Consider the following 23,788-nt stretch of genomic DNA (forward strand, 5'->3'; position numbering starts at 1 on the left):
ATGTGTGTGTATATAAATGTTTAAGGTTTGACAGAGACTCATTTGACTCGTCTGCGTGTGTGTATATAAATGTTTAAGGTTTGACAGAGACTCATTTGACTCATCTGCATGTGTGTGTATATAAATGTTTAAGGTTTGACAGAGACTCATTTGACTCGTCTGCGTGTGTGTATATAAATGTTTAAGGTTTGACAGAGACTCATTTGACTCGTCTGCGTGTGTGTATATAAATGTTTAAGGTTTGACAGACTCATTTGACTCGTCTGCGTGTGTGTATATAAATGTTTAAGGTTTGACAGTGACTCATTTGACTCATCTGCATGTGTGTGTATATAAATGTTTAAGGTTTGACAGAGACTCATTTGACTCGTCTGCGTGTGTGTATATAAATGTTTAAGGTTTGACAGTGACTCGTCTGCGTGTGTGTATATAAATGTTTAAGGTTTGACAGTGACTCATTTGACTCGTCTGCGTGTGTGTATATAAATGTTTAAGGTTTGACAGTGACTCGTCTGCGTGTGTGTGTATATAAATGTTTAAGGTTTGACAGAGACTCATTTGACTCATCTGCGTGTGTGTATATAAATGTTTAAGGTTTGACAGAGACTCATTTGACTCGTTTGCGTGTGTGTATATAAATGTTTAAGGTTTGACAGAGACTCATTTGACTCATCTGCGTGTGTGTATATAAATGTTTAAGGTTTGACAGACTCATTTGACTCGTTTGCGTGTGTGTATATAAATGTTTAAGGTTTGACAGAGACTCATTTGACTTGTCTGTGTGTGTATATAAATGTTTAAGGTTTGACAGTGACTCATTTGACTCATCTGCGTGTGTGTATATAAATGTTTAAGGTTTGACAGTGACTCATTTGACTCATCTGCATGTGTGTATATAAATGTTTAAGGTTTGACAGAGACTCATTTGACTTGTCTGTGTGTGTATATAAATGTTTAAGGTTTGACAGTGACTCATTTGACTCATCTGCGTGTGTGTATATAAATGTTTAAGGTTTGACAGTGACTCATTTGACTCATCTGCATGTGTGTATATAAATGTTTAAGGTTTGACAGAGACTCATTTGACTTGTCTGTGTGTGTATATAAATGTTTAAGGTTTGACAGAGACTCATTTGACTCGTCTGTGTGTGTGTATATAAATGTTTAAGGTTTGACAGAGACTCATTTGACTCGTCTGCGTGTGTGTATATAAATGTTTAAGGTTTGACAGAGACTCGTCTGTGTGTGTATATAAATGTTTAAGGTTTGACAGTGACTCATCTGCGTGTGTGTGTATATAAATGTTTAAGGTTTGACAGTGACTCGTCTGCGTGTGTGTATATAAATGTTTAAGGTTTGACAGTGACTCGTCTGTGTGTGTATATAAATGTTTAAGGTTTGACAGTGACTCATCTGCGTGTGTGTGTATATAAATGTTTAAGGTTTGACAGACCCATTTGACTCGTCTGCGTGTGTGTATATAAATATTTAAGGTTTGACAGAGACTCATTTGACTCGTCTCTGTGTGTGTATATAAATGTTTAAGGTTTGACAGTGACTCGTCTGCGTGTGTGTATATAAATGTTTAAGGTTTGACAGTGACTCGTCTGCGTGTGTGTATATAAATGTTTAAGGTTTGACAGAGACTCATTTGACTCGTTTGCGTGTGTGTATATAAATGTTTAAGGTTTGACAGAGACTCATTTGACTTGTCTGTGTGTGTATATAAATGTTTAAGGTTTGACAGTGACTCATTTGACTCATCTGCGTGTGTGTATATAAATGTTTAAGGTTTGACAGAGACTCATTTGACTTGTCTGTGTGTGTATATAAATGTTTAAGGTTTGACAGAGACTCATTTGACTTGTCTGTGTGTGTATATAAATGTTTAAAGTTTGACAGTGACTCGTCTGCGTGTGTGTATATAAATGTTTAAGGTTTGACAGAGACTCATTTGACTCGTCTGTGTGTGTATATATAAATGTTTAAGGTTTGACAGAGACTCATTTGACTCGTCTGTGTGTGTGTATATAAATGTTTAAGGTTTGACAGAGGACTCATTTGACTCGTCTGCGTGTGTGTATATAAATGTTTAAGGTTTGACAGACTCATTTGACTCGTCTGTGTGTGTATATAAATGTTTAAGGTTTGACAGAGACTCATTTGACTCGTCTGTGTGTGTGTATATAAATGTTTAAGGTTTGACAGAGGACTCATTTGACTCGTCTGCGTGTGTGTATATAAATGTTTAAGGTTTGACAAAGACTCATTTGACTCGTCTGCGTGTGTGTATATAAATGTTTAAGGTTTGACAGAGACTCATTTGACTTGTCTGTGTGTGTATATAAATGTTTAAAGTTTGACAGTGACTCGTCTGCGTGTGTGTATATAAATGTTTAAGGTTTGACAGAGACTCATTTGACTCGTCTGTGTGTGTATATATAATGTTTAAGGTTTGACAGAGACTCATTTGACTCGTCTGTGTGTGTGTATATAAATGTTTAAGGTTTGACAGAGGACTCATTTGACTCGTCTGCGTGTGTATATAAATGTTTAAGGTTTGACAGAGACTCATTTGACTCGTCTGTGTGTGTGTATATAAATGTTTAAGGTTTGACAGAGGACTCATTTGACTCGTCTGCGTGTGTGTATATAAATGTTTAAGGTTTGACAAAGACTCATTTGACTCGTCTGCGTGTGTGTATATAAATGTTTAAGGTTTGACAGAGACTCATTTGACTTGTCTGTGTGTGTATATAAATGTTTAAAGTTTGACAGTGACTCGTCTGCGTGTGTGTATATAAATGTTTAAGGTTTGACAGAGACTCATTTGACTCGTCTGTGTGTGTATATATAAATGTTTAAGGTTTGACAGAGACTCATTTGACTCGTCTGTGTGTGTGTATATAAATGTTTAAGGTTTGACAGAGGACTCATTTGACTCGTCTGCGTGTGTATATAAATGTTTAAGGTTTGACAGAGACTCATTTGACTCGTCTGTGTGTGTGTATATAAATGTTTAAGGTTTGACAGAGGACTCATTTGACTCGTCTGCGTGTGTGTATATAAATGTTTAAGGTTTGACAAAGACTCATTTGACTCGTCTGCGTGTGTGTATATAAATGTTTAAGGTTTGACAGAGACTCATTTGACTTGTCTGTGTGTGTATATAAATGTTTAAGGTTTGACAGAGACTCATTTGACTTGTCTGTGTGTGTATATAAATGTTTAAAGTTTGACAGTGACTCGTCTGCGTGTGTGTATATAAATGTTTAAGGTTTGACAGAGACTCATTTGACTCGTCTGTGTGTGTATATATAAATGTTTAAGGTTTGACAGAGACTCATTTGACTCGTCTGTGTGTGTGTATATAAATGTTTAAGGTTTGACAGAGGACTCATTTGACTCGTCTGCGTGTGTGTATATAAATGTTTAAGGTTTGACAGAGACTCATTTGACTCGTCTGCGTGTGTGTGTATAAATGTTTAAGGTTTGACAAAGACTCATTTGACTCGTCTGCGTGTGTGTATATAAATGTTTAAGGTTTGACAGAGACTCATTTGACTCATCTGCGTGTGTGTATATAAATGTTTATGGTTTGACAGTGACTCGTCTGCGTGTGTTTATATAAATGTTTAAGGTTTGACAGTGACTCGTCTGTGTGTATATAAATGTTTAAGGTTTGACAGTGACTCATCTGCGTGTGTGTGTATATAAATGTTTAAGGTTTGACAGTGACTCGTCTGCGTGTGTGTATATAAATGTTTAAGGTTTGACAGTGACTCGTCTGTGTGTGTATATAAATGTTTAAGGTTTGACAGTGACTCATCTGCGTGTGTGTGTATATAAATGTTTAAGGTTTGACAGAGACTCATTTGACTCGTCTGCGTGTGTGTATATAAATATTTAAGGTTTGACAGAGACTCATTTGACTCGTCTGTGTGTGTGTATATAAATGTTTAAGGTTTGACAGTGACTCGTCTGCGTGTGTATATAAATGTTTAAGGTTTGACAGAGACTCGTCTGCGTGTGTGTATATAAATGTTTAAGGTTTGACAGTGACTCGTCTGCGTGTGTGTGTATATAAATGTTTAAGGTTTGACAGTGACTCGTCTGCGTGTGTGTGTATATAAATGTTTAAGGTTTGACAGTGACTCGTCTGCGTGTGTGTGTATATAAATGTTTAAGGTTTGACAGTGACTCGTCTGCGTGTGTATATAAATGTTTAAGGTTTGACAGAGACTCGTCTGCGTGTGTGTATATAAATGTTTAAGGTTTGACAGTGACTCGTCTGCGTGTGTGTGTATATAAATGTTTAAGGTTTGACAGTGACTCGTCTGCGTGTGTGTGTATATAAATGTTTAAGGTTTGACAGAGACTCGTCTGTGTGTGTATATAAATGTTTAAGGTTTGACAGAGACTCATTTGACTCGTCTGTGTGTGTGTATATAAATGTTTAAGGTTTGACAGTAACTCGTCTGTATGTGTATAACATTTTATTCAGTGTGTTAGCGTTTTACCTGAGACATTTTAACTCGTCCCTCCTGAAAAGAGCAGTCCAGAGCGTTCTGCGTGCACATGTGTCTGTATTTACACCAGTGACAGGGGAACGAGCCGTTGACACACGACAGGCAGCTGAGGAGAGAAAAACACACGTATGAATGAACAAAAACAAGATAACTTTACAAAGAAGAACGCACAAAGACATCTGAGAATCATTAGAGTTCAATATGACCACAACAAACGGCCCGCGGATGACACAGGCTGAAACTGTGGACACTCAAGACATGGTTTGGTCCTGGTTCAAGTCCAACAACCAGTGTCAGTCCTAACAGAAACATAGTCACTCCAGGGAGGGCATCTGACTTAAAACTTGTAAAAAATCCATATGTGAATCTTTGTAAATGAAGAAGAAAAAAAAAGGATCATCAGTGGGGTAGAAACTCTATACTAAATATATTTGCAAGGGATGGATCTGTCCTAATGGAAGAGTGTCCTTTGGTTTGTTTTAATGATATTTCTGTGGTTCCAGATCTGAACTCATCTACTCTGCCAACGAAGGAGGGAGGAATGGAGAGAAAGAAAGAGGGAGAGAGAGAGAAACAGAGAGGGAAAGAAACAAGAGGGTGAAAGAGAAGGACTGAGAGAGAAGGGGAGAAAAAAAATCAGAGCAGAGAAACAGAGAGAGCACAAACAAGAAAAACAAAGATAAATAGATAAATGAAGGAGGGAGAGACTGAGAGAAACAGAGGGAGGGCATACTTAAAGGGAGAGGAAGTGTCTGGGGAGGGAGAGGGGAACCATTAGTTTAAATACAGACGTAACAAACGAGCTGCTCTAATTGATCCAAATGAGTCCATGTCCGTTTGAGTAATGTGGACAAGAACGACAGAACAGAGGCGGAGGGAGGAAGAGATGGATATGAGAGAGGGGGAAAGGGATGATGGAAGAGAACTAGAGGAAAAGAAAAGAGAGGGACAAGGAAAAAGAGGGAGGGATAGAGAAAGAGAGAAGGAATGGGTAGGAGAAAGCAGAGGAAGAAAGGGAGCAGCAGTAATGGAGGGAGAAGAGAGGAAGAGAAAGAGGAAAGAGGCAAAGGATTGATTAACAGGAAATGCATTAGAAAAAAAAACATTTTTCTTTGCAAGGTCTTACTGCTTTGGAGTAGGAGGCAAACCCTTCCACTAGAAAGTTACAAAGTGTAGCTTTAAAATCAGTACATTCAGAGTGCTTCCTCAGCAGGTCTGAACTCAAACACTGTCTCATTTGTGAAAAGGGAAAATAATGGCCATTATGAACAGGAAACTTCCTCTTGTGTGACAAAGAGGACTTGTCACTATTGTCACACACTTGTCACACTATCCCCACTTTTTCTACAAATGTTCCACAGTATGGTATCAAGCGTATCCATCTTCCATTTAGTCATTTATGAGTGTTGTGCATTCTTATTGCGAGTGTGCTCGCCTTTTCACAGATCTGATCTGTAACTCGGCCTGGTGGTGTCACACGCTTCTCTTCAAGTAGATATGTAAAACCATACTCTGGAACATGTCTGAAACATTCCAGCCAAAGTGGAAGACTAGATAAGTGATCATAGGTCCTACATTATCAGGTTCAGCTTCTTCTCTGTCAGTTTAAATAAACTTAAGTCACATGATTTTTCTCCACAGCTTCAGATAAATGATATGATACATTTTTGAAGGCAAAGTCGTGTGGGAGCATGGGTGACGTAGGCTTGTGGGTGGAGCCTTGTACAAGCCTGTACTACTAACCATAAGGAGGGTTTGAATAGGGCCTGGAAGAGATCGCTAGATTATTGAAACACAGTCATGTGTTTGATATGGGAACAGCAATAGAACATGACAGAAAACTTAAACTGGACTTAGAATGTGCTACACACACATACAGACACACACACTCTGACACTGTGAGCAAGTGCACACACACAGACACACACAGACACACCCCGACACGCTCACTCACAGACACACTCACTCACTGAGCACACACACACTCTGAGCACACATACACGACACATTTGACACGTTTGATTAAATATTGGTTTTGTTGAATTATGTACGAGGTGTCAGTCTGTCTCTGGTCTCTGCTCCTGTGGAGTTTAAGGGCCTCACAGTCACGCTCCAGCCCACATCGAAGCATTGTTCCTGGGCACGGGGACCACGGGAGGAGCACTGGAGCTGGGGTTAGCGTAGCGTCATTAGCATCTCAATATAAAAGGATTAAATTAGCAATGGGAGCGCGGGCAGACAAGGAGTGTGATATAGGAGTCACCAAACCAGGACTAAACCAAGACTAAACCTAAAACAAACCAGGTTTAAACCAGGTAGTAGTAGTAGTAGTAGTAGTAGTAGTAGTAGTAGTAGTAGTAGTAGTAGTAGTAGTAGTAGTAGTAGTAGTAGTAGTAGTAGTAGTAGTAGTAGTAGTAGTAGTAGTAGTAGTAGTAGTAGTAGTAGTAGTAGTAGTAGTAGTAGTAGTAGTAGTAGTAGTAGTAGTAGTAGTAGTAGTAATTAAATCACTGCCAAATTGATATTAATGAACTCTCCTCCTCTCCTCCCTGCAGTTTTATTCTCATCTCTAAATGAAACAGTGGCAGCTCAGAGCACACAATATTCACACAACAAGAGCCAATCAGCAGTCAATACAACTGACCCTCTCCTCTGCATCCTCTGACCTTCTGGCACTCTGCCCCACTCCTGTACTCTGGCCCTCTGCTCTACTCTGGCTCTCTGCTCTACTCTGGCTCTCTCCTCTCCTCTGGCTCTCTCCTCTCCTCTGGCTCTCTCCTCTCCTCTGGCTCTCTCGTCTCTCTCCTCTCTGGCTCTCTCCTCTCTGGCTCTCTCCTCTCTGGCTCTCTCCTCTCTGGCTCTCTCCTCTCTGGCTCTCTCCTCTCTGGCTCTCTCCTCTGGCTCTCTCTCCTCTGGCTCTCTCTCCTCTGGCTCTCTCCTCTCTGGCTCTCTCCTCTCTGGCTCTCTCCTCTCTGGCTCTCTCCTCTCTGGCTCTCTCCTCTCTGGCTCTCTCCTCTCTGGCTCTCTCCTCTCTGGCTCTCTCCTCTCTGGCTCTCTCCTCTCTGGCTCTCTCCCCTCTGGCTCTCTCTCCTCTGGCTCTCTCCTCTGGCTCTCTCCTCTGGCTCTCTCCTCTGGCTCTCTCCTCTGGCTCTCTCTCCTCTGGCTCTCTCCTCTGGCTCTCTCCTCTGGCTCTCTCTCCTCTGGCTCTCTCTCCTCTGGCTCTCTCCTCTGGCTCTCTCTCCTCTGGCTCTCTCTCCTCTGGCTCTCTCCTCTGGCTCTCTCCTCTGGCTCTCTCCTCTGGCTCTCTCCTCTCTCTCTTGTATACTGTTGTAAAGTGATTATTTAACATGGCTGGTGTCAGATGGGGCCCTGTATGACTCCAGTTTGAAGCCAAAGACAGATGAAGTTCTCATGAGTGAACTCGTCACAGCAGAACCTCCGCCGTCACAAACACAAACTGGTTTAGGGTAAAATGAAAGAGACATTTGAACATATGTACAGACTGTGTGTTTTTACTTAATCCAACCCAAAATAACTATTTGAATGGACACAGCTAAATTTAATCACAATCATAATGGTTGCCAGAAAAATAAATAAATAAATAAAATCACAATTACGTATTTTTCCCCAAACCATTCAGCCTTAATTAGTTTAGTAAAGTAACTGTAGTCTGATTACTTTTTACCACTTAAGTACTTTTGCCTGTAGCCGATACTTTGATGCACACAGCCCGTTCAAAAGCCATTGATTCACTTTGTAAGTGTAACATAACACTCACTTTGAGCAAACAGCAGAGGGCCGTGTCACCTAATCCGTCTACCCGATCCGTCACCGTGACCCCTGACCTCTGCCCCCTTCTTCTGTGTCTGATCCTGTGATTAGCTGTTAGCCTGTTAGCTCGGCAGCTTAACTGTAGAGTGCCACTGGACATGTTAAATAGTGATTAATGCGTCTCACCCCTAAGGACCCTCTCATGTTAATACCCCCGCAGCACCCAAAGGACCTGACGGAGGAGGGTGGGGGTCAAAGGGGAGGTGAGTAAACGTGTTCAGATCTAACCGTAACATTATAAAACAGCAACCTTTGTGATTTGCTAATTGCGTTCATTCAGATGGTGACTTTGATCAGATTGTGTTTCATCTTGCCGACCTAAAATTAAACTATTTTTTCTGTCACAATTTCAACACTGCAAAACGCCGGTCCCTGAAATACTGAGGCGAAATGATAAATATTAACAAACAGTTCAAATGGTTTGATCAACACCATAAATGTGATCTTTCTTTATACAATAGGATGATTTTCCACATTAAATGGTTGTACTTTCTGTAATCCCTCCGTAGTCTATGTGTCTTACACTTGTTCTGATACAATTCGAGATCATTCTAAAGATATTCAGGAAAGGTTCATTTAGTAGTACAGTAGTAGTTTTAGTATCGACTACAATCTGATTTTTGATACTTTTGACAGCCATATTACTAGCAACAAAAGGCCACACATGTGAGTGGCTGTAAATGACAGAGCAGAGCCGTGTGTCACAGGGTTAGCGCGTGTTAGCATGTGTTAGCATATTAGCGCTCTCGGCTAACTTCCAGTGGGACCAGGGATAGGCCCCCAGACCATCTGCTGCCCCAGGCTAATGCCCCGGCAGACGGGCAGAGCCGGCTCAGACCTGTGGGGGTCCTGAGGGGGTATGGAGGTGAGGAGGGGAGAGGAGGAGAAGAAGGAGGAGGAGAGGATTAGGGCTGTGAGATTAATCACAACCCAATCAAAATCTTAGCTTGAATGGACCCAGTTAGCGAATCACAAAAACGCCAATTATTTAAGTCCTTTGCCAACAAAAATATCCCGTCTTATTATCTAAAACAACTGCTAACCAGAGTTTAGACCTTTACAAAAACACGTTCTGAGACATGTCAGATGCCCTCCCTGTGTCTCCATGGGGTCATAAAAACTGCTAAACCTGTAATTTACATCTGTATTTACATGTTCTGAAATGTCCCAGTGTGTCAGATGCCCTCCCTGCGTGTCAGATGCCCTCCCTGTGTGTCAGATGCCCTCTCTGCGTGTCAGATGCCCTCTCTGCGTGTCAGATGCCCTCTCTGCGTGTCAGATGCCCTCTCTGCGTGTCAGATGCCCTCCCTGTGTGTCAGATGCCCTCCCTGCGTGTCAGATGCCCTCCCTGCGTGTCAGATGCCCTCCCTGCGTGTCAGATGCCCTCTCTGCGTGTCAGATGCCCTCCCTGCGTGTCAGATGCCCTCTCTGCGTGTCAGATGCCCTCCCTGTGTGTCCATGGGGCCTTATTCTGTGTAAAAGCTGCTAATGCACTGGATTCTTGCACTAAATGATCAGTTCAAATTTCAGTCTTTTTGTCATTTCTTCTGGACGTGTTTAAAATTTGAACTTTGAACAGAATCCTGTTATTGAAACATTCTTCTCAAATCTAATCACAATCACAAACAGATTTTGAGAGAGGAGAGGAGGACGGGGGGAGAGGATCAGGACTGAACAGCATGGGGTCGTGAAGCACCATTGACCTGTTAGCTTTAGCACTACAGGAGGTGCAGACGGTTAGCTTACACAGATTAGCATTAGCAGACAGAGGCTAAAGAGCTGAAGGGGATTCTGGGATATTGTGTGTTTGACCTCGGCCAATTAGAAGCAACAGTACAACTATTTACATTTGTGAACAACTACAGAGACTTATTCAGGTCGCAAAGCTCACACATGTCACAAAAGACTTAATTATAAAAAATATGGAAAGATTTGTTCAAGTTTGTGAGTTTAATATTTAAATTAGAATGGTAGGATTTGACAGGCCTAAACTTTCATTCAAACTACTGTATTGTCACAGTTTTCATAGTGTGGCCGAGGGTGCGACTTATACTGCGATGTGACTTATATGCAAAGTTATTGCAATATATAATTTCACATCTTCGTTATTGTCACACTGACAACTGCATGAGGGCGCTCTAGGCTTGTGTACCAGTAACACAGCCACGCAGAAGTGGAGCTTCATCTACTTGCAGAGCAGGTGAAGTTGTTCAGAAGCGACACAGAGGATGAAGAATTCAATGGATTTCCTTATTTGGAGAGAGATCAAGTGTAAACATGTTTGCTTGTTTTTTATGTTTAGTTATCTGAGTAACTGTTAATATCTTACGTTAACATACCAGACACATAAAGTTTGCCGTCTATGCTTCATGTAGCTGAATAAATATGTGTTATGTACCGGTTGATTATACATGTTACATTTCCCTTTGTTTGACCAATAGATGGCGCTGGTGTGTCTGTAACACCTGTAAGAAAATTTACTTGACTCATTTTCTTTTATACATTTCACATTTAATTCCCCCCTTATTTAGTTGCCCTTCATTTATAAGACCATAAACGTGATCATTTTTCATTTGGAACAATACTGTAAATGTTTAGTTTATCATAAGTCTACTTTAAGGTTGCGAAAACTACTTCCTGTTTTCCAGTTCAGCCTTTTTTAATGCCAAGTCTTACTTGACCGAGCACTATTTAAGAAACAACTGAAAAGTAAAATATAAAGTTTTCGGTTCACCGGTTTGTTTATTAGAGGCCAAAGTGGTATCTATATTTTCCATGCTTTCATATGCAGTTTTGTGTGTATATGTAATATGAGCCAGAGCTTATGTTATATTTTATGTGTTTGCTAGTTCTACAGTGTGAAATGTGATGAAGAAGTAAGACCACAGTAAACATCAGTGAAAAGAACTCTCATGTCTCTCGTGTTTGTGGACAAGCCGGCATATGTTAAATTAGCGTAGAGTATCTGATTAAGCATTAATATCTTACATTAACATACCAGACATGCATTCAGTTCATTGTCTATGTGTTACGTTAGCGTGCTGTACTAATATTCAGCCTGGTGTTCTCTATTTTATTGTTATTATTATAACTTGGCTTTAAAGGTAAAATGTCTGTTCTTGGTCTTGGATTTTGTAAAATAAATTTCCACCAAAAATGCAAATTATAGTCCTGAAAATAGGGTCATTTAAACTCAGTAGTTAAAGACACTTGATCCAACCTAGAACCAAACCAGAACCCAATCCGGTCTAAAAAGGACTACACCAAGAACTTAACAGGACTAAACTAAACCATGCAAGACTGAACCAGCAGTGAACTAAAGGCTAAACCAGGACTTAACCCAAACAAAGCCAGAACCAGGACTAAACCAGGACAAAATACCAAGACCAACCAGAACACAGACTGGACTAAACTAGGGTCTAATGCCCAGGACTAAGCCAGGACCAAACCAGGACCAAATTAAGACCAAACCAGGACCAAACCAGGCTCAAACCAGGACCTAACCAGGACCAAACCAGGCTTCCCCCGTCTCAAACACAATAGCAGTTTTTGACTCACGACTGGTGCACGGTGCAGTTGTAGAAGACAAAGTCCACACTGGCAAATTTCTTCCCGGTCTCTTTGGATTTGAGGTAAAGCTTCACCACTCGTTTGTCTCCTGAAAACAACAATAAAAAAAAACCATAACTTAACCGGAAAATATCATATTACATTAATTCAAAAGTCCTGTTTTACACACAGTGAACTCTGTGAGCTTTAAAACATGTTATAATGCTGAGACTTTCTCAAATCATACCTGGAGTTGTGTTTGTTTACACACATTTGAGTAATGTGGTCAATTTTCAAGTTAACAGCTCCTTTTACATTTAGGTCAGTATATTGGCAAATCTCCAGTGAAATTATCCAGATGATTCTAGTGAAGGTGTTTGGAGTGGAGCACTTCCTGTATCACCACATGACATCACAAGGTGGAACAGAGTGTTTTCTGTCTGGGAGAAGAACTCAGTCTAAATATGCAGGGTTTGTGTGTTAATGTGTGAATAAAACAAAACCCAACTCCAGGTCTGTTTGTGATGAGGAAACTACATTAGAAAAGAGATCAGAAAACGGTGTAATATGTGCCCTTTAAACATGCAAATCCCAAACCAGGCTCCTGCCGCCTGACTAAACCAACAGCTCTAGGCTACAACAAGGGCTAATTAATGAAAACGTGGGAATATTCAGCTGTTTCAGTCATGAGATAGAATGAAAGTAATTGCTAATTGAATGGAAAAGTTATCTGTCAGATCTGTGGACAAGCAAACCAACTCAGAAGAATTCATGTTTTTAAAAGGTATTTGTGAGCAATAAAAATCACATGAGAATAAATAAATGCAAGTTTAATGCCATACTTTGGAACACTCCAGGCAAAATAATAATATCTCCATGAAGAAAAGCGACAAGGAGGAGAAAAGTTACACAGTGCATATTTAAGGGGACTAAACCTTATGCTTCTTATTCTATTCCATATTTGTGACTTTATGTTTCCATAGAATCCAGCGCTCTCTCACGCCATGTGAATAATACACATCTCGTTAGTGTGTGTGTAGTTGGCGTGTGTGTAGTTGGCGTGTGTGTAGTTGGCGTGTGTGTAGTTGGCGTGTGTGTAGTTGGCGTGTGTGTAGTTGGCGTGTGTGTAGTTGGCGTGTGTGTAGTTGGCGTGTGTGTAGTTGGCGTGTGTGTAGTTGGCGTGTGTGTAGTTGGCGTGTGTGTAGTTGGCGTGTGTGTAGTTGGCGTGTGTGTAGTTGGCGTGTGTGTAGTTAGCACGTGTGTAGTTAGCACGTGTGTAGTTAGAGTGTGAGTGTAGTTAGCATGTCAAAATCACAAACTGACGCTCTCTATTTTTACCCGCCCCCCGCTGAGCCTGAGCTGAGGTGTGAGGCTTCGAGCGAGTTGCTAAGAAACACTTTGTCTTTGAACGTTCAGGTTTAAAACAGTACCTGTGTTTTTAATGTGAGATCAGACACTCTGAAGTCAAAAGGAAAGAAATGGAGAAAGTCATGGTTAAAGCTGCACTGTGTAACTTTTCTGATTGATGGGCCTTGTTGGTTTCCATGGAGATGTTATTGCTTTGCCTGGGGTGTTTCCAAGTGTGGTATTAAACTTGCCTAGATAAATGCAAGATGCATTTTAATTGCTGAAAAATACTCTGAAAAACATGCATCACATTACTGGGAACAGGCTCGCCTCTCCACAGAACTGACCTGCAACCTGGCTATGTGGTGTCACCTGTTTCTCTCAGTTTAATGGCATAATGCAGATTACAGGCAAAGCAATAACATCTCCAAGGGGACAAGCAATTGTAAACCCTTCCCACCACAAAAAGTTGCATAGGGAACCTTTAATATTTGGCCCAGTCCCCGGCCCAGTCCCCGGCCCAGTCCCCGGCCCAGTCCCCGGCCCAGTCCCCGGCCCAGTCCCCGGCCCAGTCCCCGGCCCAGTCCCCGGCCCAGACTCACCTTTGTTCCTGGTTATAGGCAGCACCTCTCGGGCACTTGGAGACTGGCAGTAGATGAGTCCATCTTGGATCTCGGCCTCGGTCTCGGTGTAGTCCTCGAAGGAGCAGTTCACTCCAGCTGAGAGGTCTGGAACGTTACGTGCCTCCAGGACCAACTGCAGGGGGCGCCAAAAACACACAGAGAAGACATTAGAATTTTTTTTTTTTTATTTACAATACCTGAACAAGACACTGGCTGTGGTCATATACACAAACTCAAAATCTGATCCATATCACATTTTTGGAGCTAAAATCACGTCATTTCCATCTGATCTTGGATTCTCTGATCAGTCAAATCGATGTGTGTCGTTTAAATTCATTTACACCATTTAAAGGTGTTGAAAACAGACATGACTCAACCTTTGGTGATATTATGACATGATGGTGTTGAAATGATCCCTTTCAAATTTGTCACACATTCCTTTTTTTTATTGATCCCATCGTAGGCTTTTATAATAATAACTGTACACTTTTCCACTCCACACTGATGGTAAGCTACTATTAAAGCCACAGTTGCCCTGGGACAGACTGATGGACATGAGGCTGCCAATCTGCACCATCAGCCCCTCCCATGACCAGCGCTCTCTTGCCTGAGGACACAATGACAGAATCTGATCCGAGCGGGAATCGATCCTGCGACCTTTGGGTTGAGAGACCACAGCTCTAACCACAGAGCCACTGTTTTAAAGTCAGTGCTGTATTTATGAACAGTCTGAGAGGTGAAGACATGATGATGATGATGATGAGCTACTTGGCAACCGCAGTTTCAAATGTCCCTGTGAATAATGTGACCTTTGACCTTTGAGTGAATACACCGTTTTCAGACACAATAGTCCAGACAGTTTTCTATAGGTGGGATACAGAACACTTGTTTCTAAGGAGATGGTTTTACTTTGTGTAGAATGTTCCACAGCATTAAACAAAAAACGATTCACAGGTCAGATCTGTGGAGAGGCAAGCCCGCTCACAGTAACAATGCACACTGTTTTTCCAAGATATTTTTGAACAATAAAAACACCTGTAATTGAATAAATGTCAGAAAAGTTTAATGCCATACTGTGGAATATTTCAAAGCAGTGCATTTAACTTAGTGTCAGTTTTTTCAGTGATGAGACATTGAACCGGATCATTCGTATCCGAGGCAGTCATGAGCTCAGAGAGGACACAGAAGTGGAGGAGAAAGGAGGGAGAGGGGAAGGGAGAGAGACAAGGGGAGAGGGAGAAAGAGAGGGGGGAGAGTGAGAGAGGAGGAGGAGGAGGAGGAGGGGGGTGGAGTTAATAGAAGATCAATGGAGGACAAAGTGGACACAGTAACAGGATATGACTCAGGGGTAATGTGACTGAATGGACAGAAGAAGAGGGGGGAGCGATAGAGAGAGATGGGGGTAGAGGAGGAGACGGCAGAGTCAGAGAAGAGAGGAGAGAGGAGAAAGGGGGGGAGACAGAGGAGACCGGATACAGGAGAGAGGAAGTGAGACAGCAGAGTCAGAAAAGAGAGAGGAGGAATGAGGAGAAAGGGGGGAGAGAGGAGAGAGGGAGGGAGGGAGAGAGAGAAGAGAGAGAAGAGAGAAAAGAGAAAAGAGAGAAAAGAGAGAAAAGAGAGGAAGGGAGAGAGAGGAGAGAGGGGAGTGAGAGAGATGAGAGGGGACAGAGCAGAGGGAGAGGAGAGAGAGGAAGAGAGACAGAGTCAGAGAAGAGAGAGGAGGAAAGAGGAGAAAGGGGGAGAGAGAGGAGGGGAGGGGGGAGAGAGGGGGGGGCAGACCAGAGGGAGAGGAGGAGAGACAGCAGAGTCAGAGAAGAGAGAGGAGGAAAGAGGAGAAAGGAGCAAGGGGAGAGAGAGGAGGGGGGAGTGAGAGAGGAGAAAGGGGAGAGAGAAGGAGAGAGAGAGTGGGGAGCAGAAAGAAGAGAGATGATGAGTGAGAGGAGGAGAGAGCTGCTGGGAAAGGTAGAGTATGGTACAGAGGGTAGAGTCGTTGGGGGGTTAGGGTGTGGGAGTGGAGCTGTCTAAAGCAGATTTTCAAACAGTTCGCTGGGGAACACAAGTGGACCAGAAAAAGACACAAAATACCACTACAGCAGATTGTCCAGACTCAGACGCACACTTCATTTACACTTTCTGGCTCAAATTGGAGTCATTTTAAAGAGTTTTGGTGGCTGCTCCTGGGTCATATTCTCAACACAACATGCACACGGGACTCAAAAAGGTTTGAAAAACAATGGTCTACAGCTTACATCAGCCCTATAGAGCAGGAGAGAGAGAGGGGGGCAGACAGGACGGGGTTTGGTAAAGAGAGTAGGGTGTAGGGTTCAGGCTGTGGTGGAGGAGTTGTTTAAAGGGCCCATATTCGACTGTTTTTTTATTTTATTTCTGTTCTAATGTTGTTTCATCTAGGACCTTTAAAGCTTACATCAGCCCTATAGCACAGAGCGAGAGGGGGGAGACAGCTGGGATGGGGTAAGGGTACAGTGGGTAGGGTAAAGGGGCCAGGCTGTGTTGGAGGAGTTGTTTAAAGCTTACATCAGCCCTATAGTGCAGGGGGAAATTTCCATTATTCAAAGCAAGCTGTGACAGAATGAGGTCTGTGTGCGCTATGCTAACAACATGTGGTATGCCAACAACACACGTGCTATGGCAAGAGTGCACAAGAGGGTTAAAATATGGTTTTGTAGCAGGTGTGTTTTAGTCTACTGTACTAACTGGACAGAAACCACATTATGACATTGAGTTGTGTTTTGAATAAATGAAGTTCACTCAGATTGTCACAATATCCATCTAACACAATCAGACTGAATTCAAATGGCAGATTGTTTGGGCTGTTTGTTTGGACTCTGGAGGATGTTAGGGACAGTCCTTCATAAGAACCTGACCTGTGCTATGTTCGACCTGAGCTCTGGAGCAAAGCAACGTCGGGTCGGGTCAGCAGTGGTGGATGCAGTACTCAATTTTCAACTTAAGTAAAAGTACAGATACAGATGGAAAAAATACTCAAGTGTCAAGTGAAAAAATGTACTTGAGTAAACATATTTAAGTACCCGTTTAAAAATGTACTTTTTACTTTTCTGTCCAGTTAAAAAATGTCATGGAGTAGAAAGTACAGATACGTGCTCTCAAATGTAGTGAAGTAAAAGTAAAAAGTACTCAGTGTTATATCTACGATTCTACTAAGTACAGTACTTCACTACCTCTCCACCACTGCTGGTCAGTACTCAGATGGGAGACCGCTCGGAGAACCAGGTGCCACAGGAGGGCAGCAGTGGCTCTAGTGCAAAGTGTTGTGTCCTTTGGCAAGACACTTGTTGCCTGTTGGTAATGTGTATGAAGTGTGTGTGTGTGTGGGGCTGATATTCACTTGTACTTGTGATATAGGAACAGAGTTGTTATTTTGTATATAGCATAGTTGCTTTAGAGCTGAATGATTTGGGAAAATATACTAAAATTATACTAAAATTTCACATCAATTTCGATACTTCTCACCTGTACTTGTATATAGTATATTTAGTTTTGAGTAATTTTTGCCTATACTTGCGTACAGTCCATATAGTTTTGTGTAGTTCTCACCTGTACTTGAGACATCGTGACAGAGATGTTGTTGGGCTGTACACTCAGCTCCACACACTGTTTCTGGTCTGAGGTGAATCTCTGTGGCTCTGAGGCTCGTTCACAGCGGTCTCTACGAGAACACCTAAAACAAACAACAAGAAGCTCAGTAAGTCAAAATAAAACTTATAAAACAAGAGCATCAGCACATAAAAATACAATCTATAGAGAGCGATGGCATCAGCACATGAAAGTGAGCAGCCACAGTCTCATACAGCAGTGATCAGGGCTGACTCTGACAAACAATTATCACAATTTCAATTTTATCACAATCCATGTAAACTCACACTCTAAAGGACTGCTGTCACTTTCACAGTAGGTTACTGTAACACACTGTGGCAAAGTATTCTGGGAAATAGTTTCTTCAGTTAACTACTATAATATTACTATAAGATATATATGACACTGTAAAAATGGCAGTAATACTACTGTAATAATAACAGTAACTTATTGTAAGATGATGTAATTATTACATTAGTGGTGCAGTATGTTCAACGTACAGCAGTATTATAAAGTCCATCTGCAGTATCACTGTTGTCACTGGGGTCCAGCTCCCAGTAAATTATTGTAATATCTAAAACAAACTTTTTACAGTGAAACTTTGTAGCGTGCCTTGTAGAGCTAACTAAAGTCACTGCAGTTGGTTAAATCCAGCTGTCACTCAGAGCACAGCTGAAGCTGATCAATAGAGGCTGTGGGTGGGAAAAAGGTCCCTCTGAGCTCAGAGATGCATTCAAGAGAACATGAGTGAATAAAATACAAAGATTTGACCCAAACAGCTCATTGTCACAAGATGAGATCAGCATTCAGTTTCTATCACCAGCCCTAATTGTCATATTGATCTCTTTATGTTGGCTGCACTGAAACAGAGCATAGGATCAAGGTCTATTTCAGTAACAAACTCATTTAGGCAAAGCTGCAGGTGTCCATGGTATGGAGACAGCTTCAGATAGTAATAAAAACATTTGCACTACTCCAGTACGACACAAACCTCAAAAGCAGTTTTAACAGTTCAAGGTAATACAGTTTAGTCCAAGTTTAGTCCTCCTGGTTCAGGTCTATGGTCCCTGGCCTATGGTCCCTGGCCTATGGTCCCTGGCCTATGGTCCCTGGCCTATGGTCCCTGGCCTATGGTCCCTGGCCTATGGTCCCTGGCCTATGGTCCCTGGCCTATGGTCCCTGGCTTAGTCCTGGTTTGGTGCAAAATGAAAGGACCAAAGATCTCGTTTAGCAATCACAGATGAATGATTGTGATCAGTTATTAAACCAATTTGAAAATTACATTAAACAGACACAAAATGGCTGCCTTTTCCCAGACACATTGTGCATTTCCTTCAGTGAGCACTTCTCCAGCTTCTGTGTCATTAGCTTATTGCATTTAGACATTTATGCACTAGAGGCTATACGCTAACACGCTAATATTTTCATTTTACAGCCAATTCAATCCTCCAGAGATCTGCACACAATCGCTAACCATAAAAACGATTGAGGCGCCGTGCTAGTGTTAGCCTGGTCAGCGCTTTCACAGGAGCACACAGAATGGGCCAAATCGTGGCTATTATTCGTTTGTGGAGCGTTAGCGGTCGCAGCAGGTCCCAGTGGTGAGGGAAAGCGCTGACGCAGATCTGGTAGGAGCAGATGAGACGAACACAAAATGCTAACTGCTCCATACGCTAATGTTTGGTTTAAATCAGCTAAATTTAAATGGTCACAAACTGTCCCCAGAGGAGCTCACAGACACTGGTTTAAAGGGTTTCTCATTAGAAATCATTTCTGCTGTTGCAAATTTTTCCATTATAATTAAACACTGATTAAAGCTACAGTATGTAACTTTCTGGAGGTGGAATGTCACCTGCATGATTCCATGGAAACAGAAATTTAAAACCATACATTCGAACATTCTCTATGGAGATGGATGAGTTTCAAGGCGGAACGTCATGATACATATACAGGCGACCCCACTGACCCGGGACAGTACTTGTTTTGAGCCCTGCATCTCCTGTCCCAGCAGATTTATACAAAACCAGTCATTTGTCCCAGTTTGATACAATAAATGTCCAAGATGTTATTATTTTTGACCAATCTGATCCCGGCCAACTTTTTGTATTTGGTTCGTTTGTCCGTTTCACCTTTGGCTTCGTCCTCATCTCAACGCTGCTCTGTGATTGGTCAAAGAAACCAGTGGGTGGGCATTCTTACACCAGTGGGAGCCAAGATGGATTCTCGTGAGGCTGTGAACTCACAAATATCACTAATATCCATGCTGCCATGCAGGGTTAGTATCTGTCCCAGTCCCACGCACCTGCTTGGTCCTGTCCTGGGTTCTGATGGTAAACAGCCTGCCTTTATGTTAGTCTCCTGCCTGAGCTCAGAGAGGCCTTCACAGGATGCACCAGGGTTGATCAGATTGGCGTTTTCAGTTTTCTGCAGTGAGTGATTGAGCTGACATCTGTACTCTGTTTTATTAGCATGTTATTAGCATGTTAGCTCGCGTTAGCTGGTGCGCCGGGCCCCGGGGGAACCATAGAGGTTGTAGTGTAATTAATAGTCAGATTCTAAAGTCTGGCACAGATCCAATGCTCCAGGCAGAGACACAGCAGCAGTGTGGGGGAGAGACAAGAGGCAGGAAACATGAAATCCTCAACTAAGCCACATTACTCAGTTAAAGATTTTTGTTTTTACAGACTTGTCCTCAAATTTGACTCATCCATCTGTGCCACTGGGGTTAAACCTGACAGTGATGGGATGCAGTAATGAATAACTAAGATATCAAAGCTTTATCCAAAATATACAGGACTTTGAGCAAATGTACTTTAAATGTATACTTTGCAGTTAACATAAAAGGGAAACACGACAAAGACAACCAATATTATTACTGTATTATGGGGTGAAATTAGAAGGACTACATAGACCATGATGCTTTGCTCCATTTCCAGTGCAGCCACTTCAGAAATGATTACAACTAATGCCATGAGGTCAATATTGTATAAATATTTGGACACTTTTCAGAAGTGTGAAGTACAGTGGGTCCCAACCTTTTGTCTGCGTACCCCTAAAGCGCCGTCTTACACTCTCCTTTTTTACTACTAGAGCCAATAACTACTATTATGAGGAAAAATGAATGAATTTTATTTTGGTTCTTAAATTTTAAATCAAAACATTGTCTTCAGTAATTGCAAACAAAAAAGGATTGAAGCACTCATTACCTTTATTAATAGCACCTGTTTAAACTCATTATCAGTATAAAAGACACATGTCCACAACATTAAACAGTCAGACTCCAAACTCCACTATGGCCAAGACCAAAGACCTGTCAAAGGACACCAGAAACAAAACTATAGACTTGCACCAGGCTGGGAAGACTGAATCTCTAGGTAAGCAGCTTGTTGTGAAGAAATCAACTGTGGGAGCAATTATTATAAAATGGAAGACATACAAGACCAATGATAATCTCCGTCGATCTGGGGCTCCACACAAGATCTCACCCCATGACGTCAAAATGATCACAAGAACCTAGTGAATGACCTGCAGAGAGCTGGGACCAAAGTAACCAAAGTGACCAAAGGCTACCATCAGTAACACACTACACCGCCAGAGACTCAAAACCTGCAGTGTCCCCCTGCTTAAGCCAGTGTATGTCCAGGCCCGTCTGAAGTTGCTACAGAGCATTTGGATGATCCAGAAGAGGATTGGGAGAATGTCACATGGTCAGATGAAACCAAAATAGAACGTTTTGGTAAAAACTCAACTTGTCGTGTTTGGAGGAGAAAGAATGCTGAGTTGCAGCCAAAGAACACCATACCCACTATGAAGCATGGGGGTGGAAACATCATGCTTTGGGGCTGTTTTTCTGCAAAGGGACCAGGACGACTGATCCGTGTAAAGGAAAGAATGAATGGGGCCATGTATTGTGAGATTTTGAAAACCTTCTTCCATCAGCAAGGGCATTGAAGATGAAACGTGGCTGGGTCTTTCAGCATGACAATGATCCCAAACACACCGCCCGGGCAGCACACTGCCCTTGCTGATGGAAGGAGTGGCTTCGAAGAAGTATTTCAAGGTCCTGAAGTGGCTTAGCCAGTCTCCAGATCTCAACCCCATAGAAACTCTTTGGAGGGAGTTGAAAGTCCGTATTGCCCGGCGACAGCCCCAAAACATCACTGCTGTAGAGGAGATCTGCAGGAGGAATGGGCCAAACTACCAGCAACAGTGTGAGAAAAACGTGTGGAGACTTACAGAAAACATTTGACCTCTGTCATTGCCAACAAAGGGTATTGAGATGAACTTTTGTTATTGACCAAATACTTATTTTCCACTATAATTTGCAAATAAATTCTGATTTTCTGGATTTTTTTTCCTCATTCTGTCTCTCATAGTTGAAGTGAATCTATGATGAAAATTACAGGCCTCTCTTATCTTTTTAAGTGGGAGAACTTGCACAATTGGTGGCTGACTAAATACTGTCTTGCCCCACTGTATTTTCTTGTTGCATAGCTATGTAGGTTGTGTGTAGCAGGTTGTGAAACACTGGTGTCGAGGTTTGATATTAATATGAACATGTTGTCACTTACACATTATGCAGCACACACCAGCCGCAGTGAGGGTCTCTGGATCCCAAACACTCTGAGCAGGAGGTGTACTGCTCACAGCTCTCCACCGGGACGCGCTCCACCTGCAAACACAGACTTCATCAGTGTGATGTTCTGATGCCTCTTACTGTTTTATAAAAAAAGTATGACAGTTACGTCTGAGCCTGTGTGTCCAGAGCCTGCAGATAGAGACACACAAAAGTTTGTGTCATTCTCAGTATATGGACACGCCTCATGTGAAAAAAAATACAGCTCAACATCATTCTAAAGCTATTCAGGAAAGGTTCATTTCTGTCCTGTCAATGGCACGTATTTATTATCGATACCTGTGAACAGTGAGTATTCTCGATGCTTTTAGCGAACCCAAGATGGCGACAGAACGACACCTCGCTCACTTTCCTTTGGGTTTATATTTGTTTAAAAAAGCTGATAAAATGCATTTCCTCTGGTGAGATTGTGGAGTTGTGTCTGAGTCCTGACAGGGCACTGAAGCGTTTACAAGACGCCTCCCGCAAAGCACCATGGGAAATCTGACAGGTGCACGCTACGACTGAGAGCAGACTGACAGGTGACCTCAAGACTGTGGAGACGAGAGAGGAGAGGAAGAATTTTCAGGAGGGTGGGGGCAGAAAGAAAGAAAGAAAGAAGGAAGAGAAGAGAAGAGAGGAAAGTAATGAAGGGAGGAGAGAGACGTGTCGGGAAAAGAGAGAGAGAGAGAGAGAGAGGAGGTGTGGAGGGGGAAAAGGGGAAGGGAAAAAGGGAAAGAATGACAGATGGAGGGGGGAGAAAGAATGAATGAAAAGGGCAAGACTGGGAGAGGGGAAGAACAGAAAGACAGAGAGGAGTGAGGGAGACAGCCAGATGGAAAGAGCAGAGAGAAAGAGGAGGAAAGAGCTAGGGAGAGTGATAGGAAGGAAAAAGGGGTGATATGGAAGAGATGTGGAAAAAGAAGAGAGGAGAAAAGAGGGGAAGACAGAAGAAAGGCGGGAGTGAGGGGTAGAGAGAGCGTGTGCGATAGACAGCAGCAGGTCCAAGCACGGGTTTCAAAATGATGAAACATTAGGACCGTTGCCATAGCGAATAACAAAACTATATTATTTTGAATGTTGAAAAGTCCTCAAAATGTCCCCTTCAACAGGAAGATGAAACTTATAGTTAATCTACAAATGCCCCACGCCCTCCTCTATTGCGTGTCAGATGCCCTCCCACACCCTCCTCTCTTGCGGTGTGTCAGATGCCCTCCCACACCCTCCTCTCTTGCGGTGTGTCAGATGCCCTCCCACACCCTCCTCTCTTGCGGTGTGTCAGATGCCCTCCCACACCCTCCTCTCTTGCGGTGTGTCAGATGCCCTCCCACACCCTCCTCTCTTGCAGTGTGTCAGATGCCCTCCCACACCCTCCTCTCTTGCGGTGTGTCAGATGCCCTCCCACACCCTCCTCTCTTGCGGTGTGTCAGATGCCCTCCCACACCCTCCTCTCTTGCGGTGTGTGGTAAATGCCTGATAGAGATGATGAGTGTAGTTTAAAGTTTGATGTTGTGTAAAGTGAGTTTGCGAGCACGAGGTCATGTGACACGCCGTACATTAGTCTAACACTTTAAAGCTTATTCTAAAGTTTTATTACGAGTTATTTTGAGGAGCTGAGGTGATGACGGACCACAGATGGCGCTCTCCTGTTTAAAGAGCGAAGGTGTTGACAGCTCTGACCT

General features: G+C 42.4%; 1 protein-coding gene across 2 annotated transcripts in view; it reads right to left on the reverse strand.

The window, feature by feature from the left end:
* Positions 1 to 23,788, reverse strand: part of LOC117370751 (plexin-A1-like) — a 135,450-nt gene that overhangs the window by 44,054 nt on the left and 67,608 nt on the right. For both annotated transcript variants that reach the window (XM_033966280.2, XM_055221788.1), the window contains exons 5-9: positions 22,063 to 22,163; positions 17,453 to 17,576; positions 13,856 to 14,009; positions 11,916 to 12,015; positions 4,521 to 4,635 (exon numbers count right to left, since the gene is read on the reverse strand). In XM_033966280.2, the coding sequence (XP_033822171.1) occupies positions 4,521 to 4,635; positions 11,916 to 12,015; positions 13,856 to 14,009; positions 17,453 to 17,576; positions 22,063 to 22,163 (594 nt within the window). The remainder of the gene's footprint in view (positions 1 to 4,520; positions 4,636 to 11,915; positions 12,016 to 13,855; positions 14,010 to 17,452; positions 17,577 to 22,062; positions 22,164 to 23,788) is intronic.

Source organism: Periophthalmus magnuspinnatus, chromosome 5, assembly GCF_009829125.3.
Source record: "Periophthalmus magnuspinnatus isolate fPerMag1 chromosome 5, fPerMag1.2.pri, whole genome shotgun sequence".
Classification (NCBI taxonomy): Eukaryota; Metazoa; Chordata; class Actinopteri; order Gobiiformes; family Gobiidae; genus Periophthalmus; species Periophthalmus magnuspinnatus.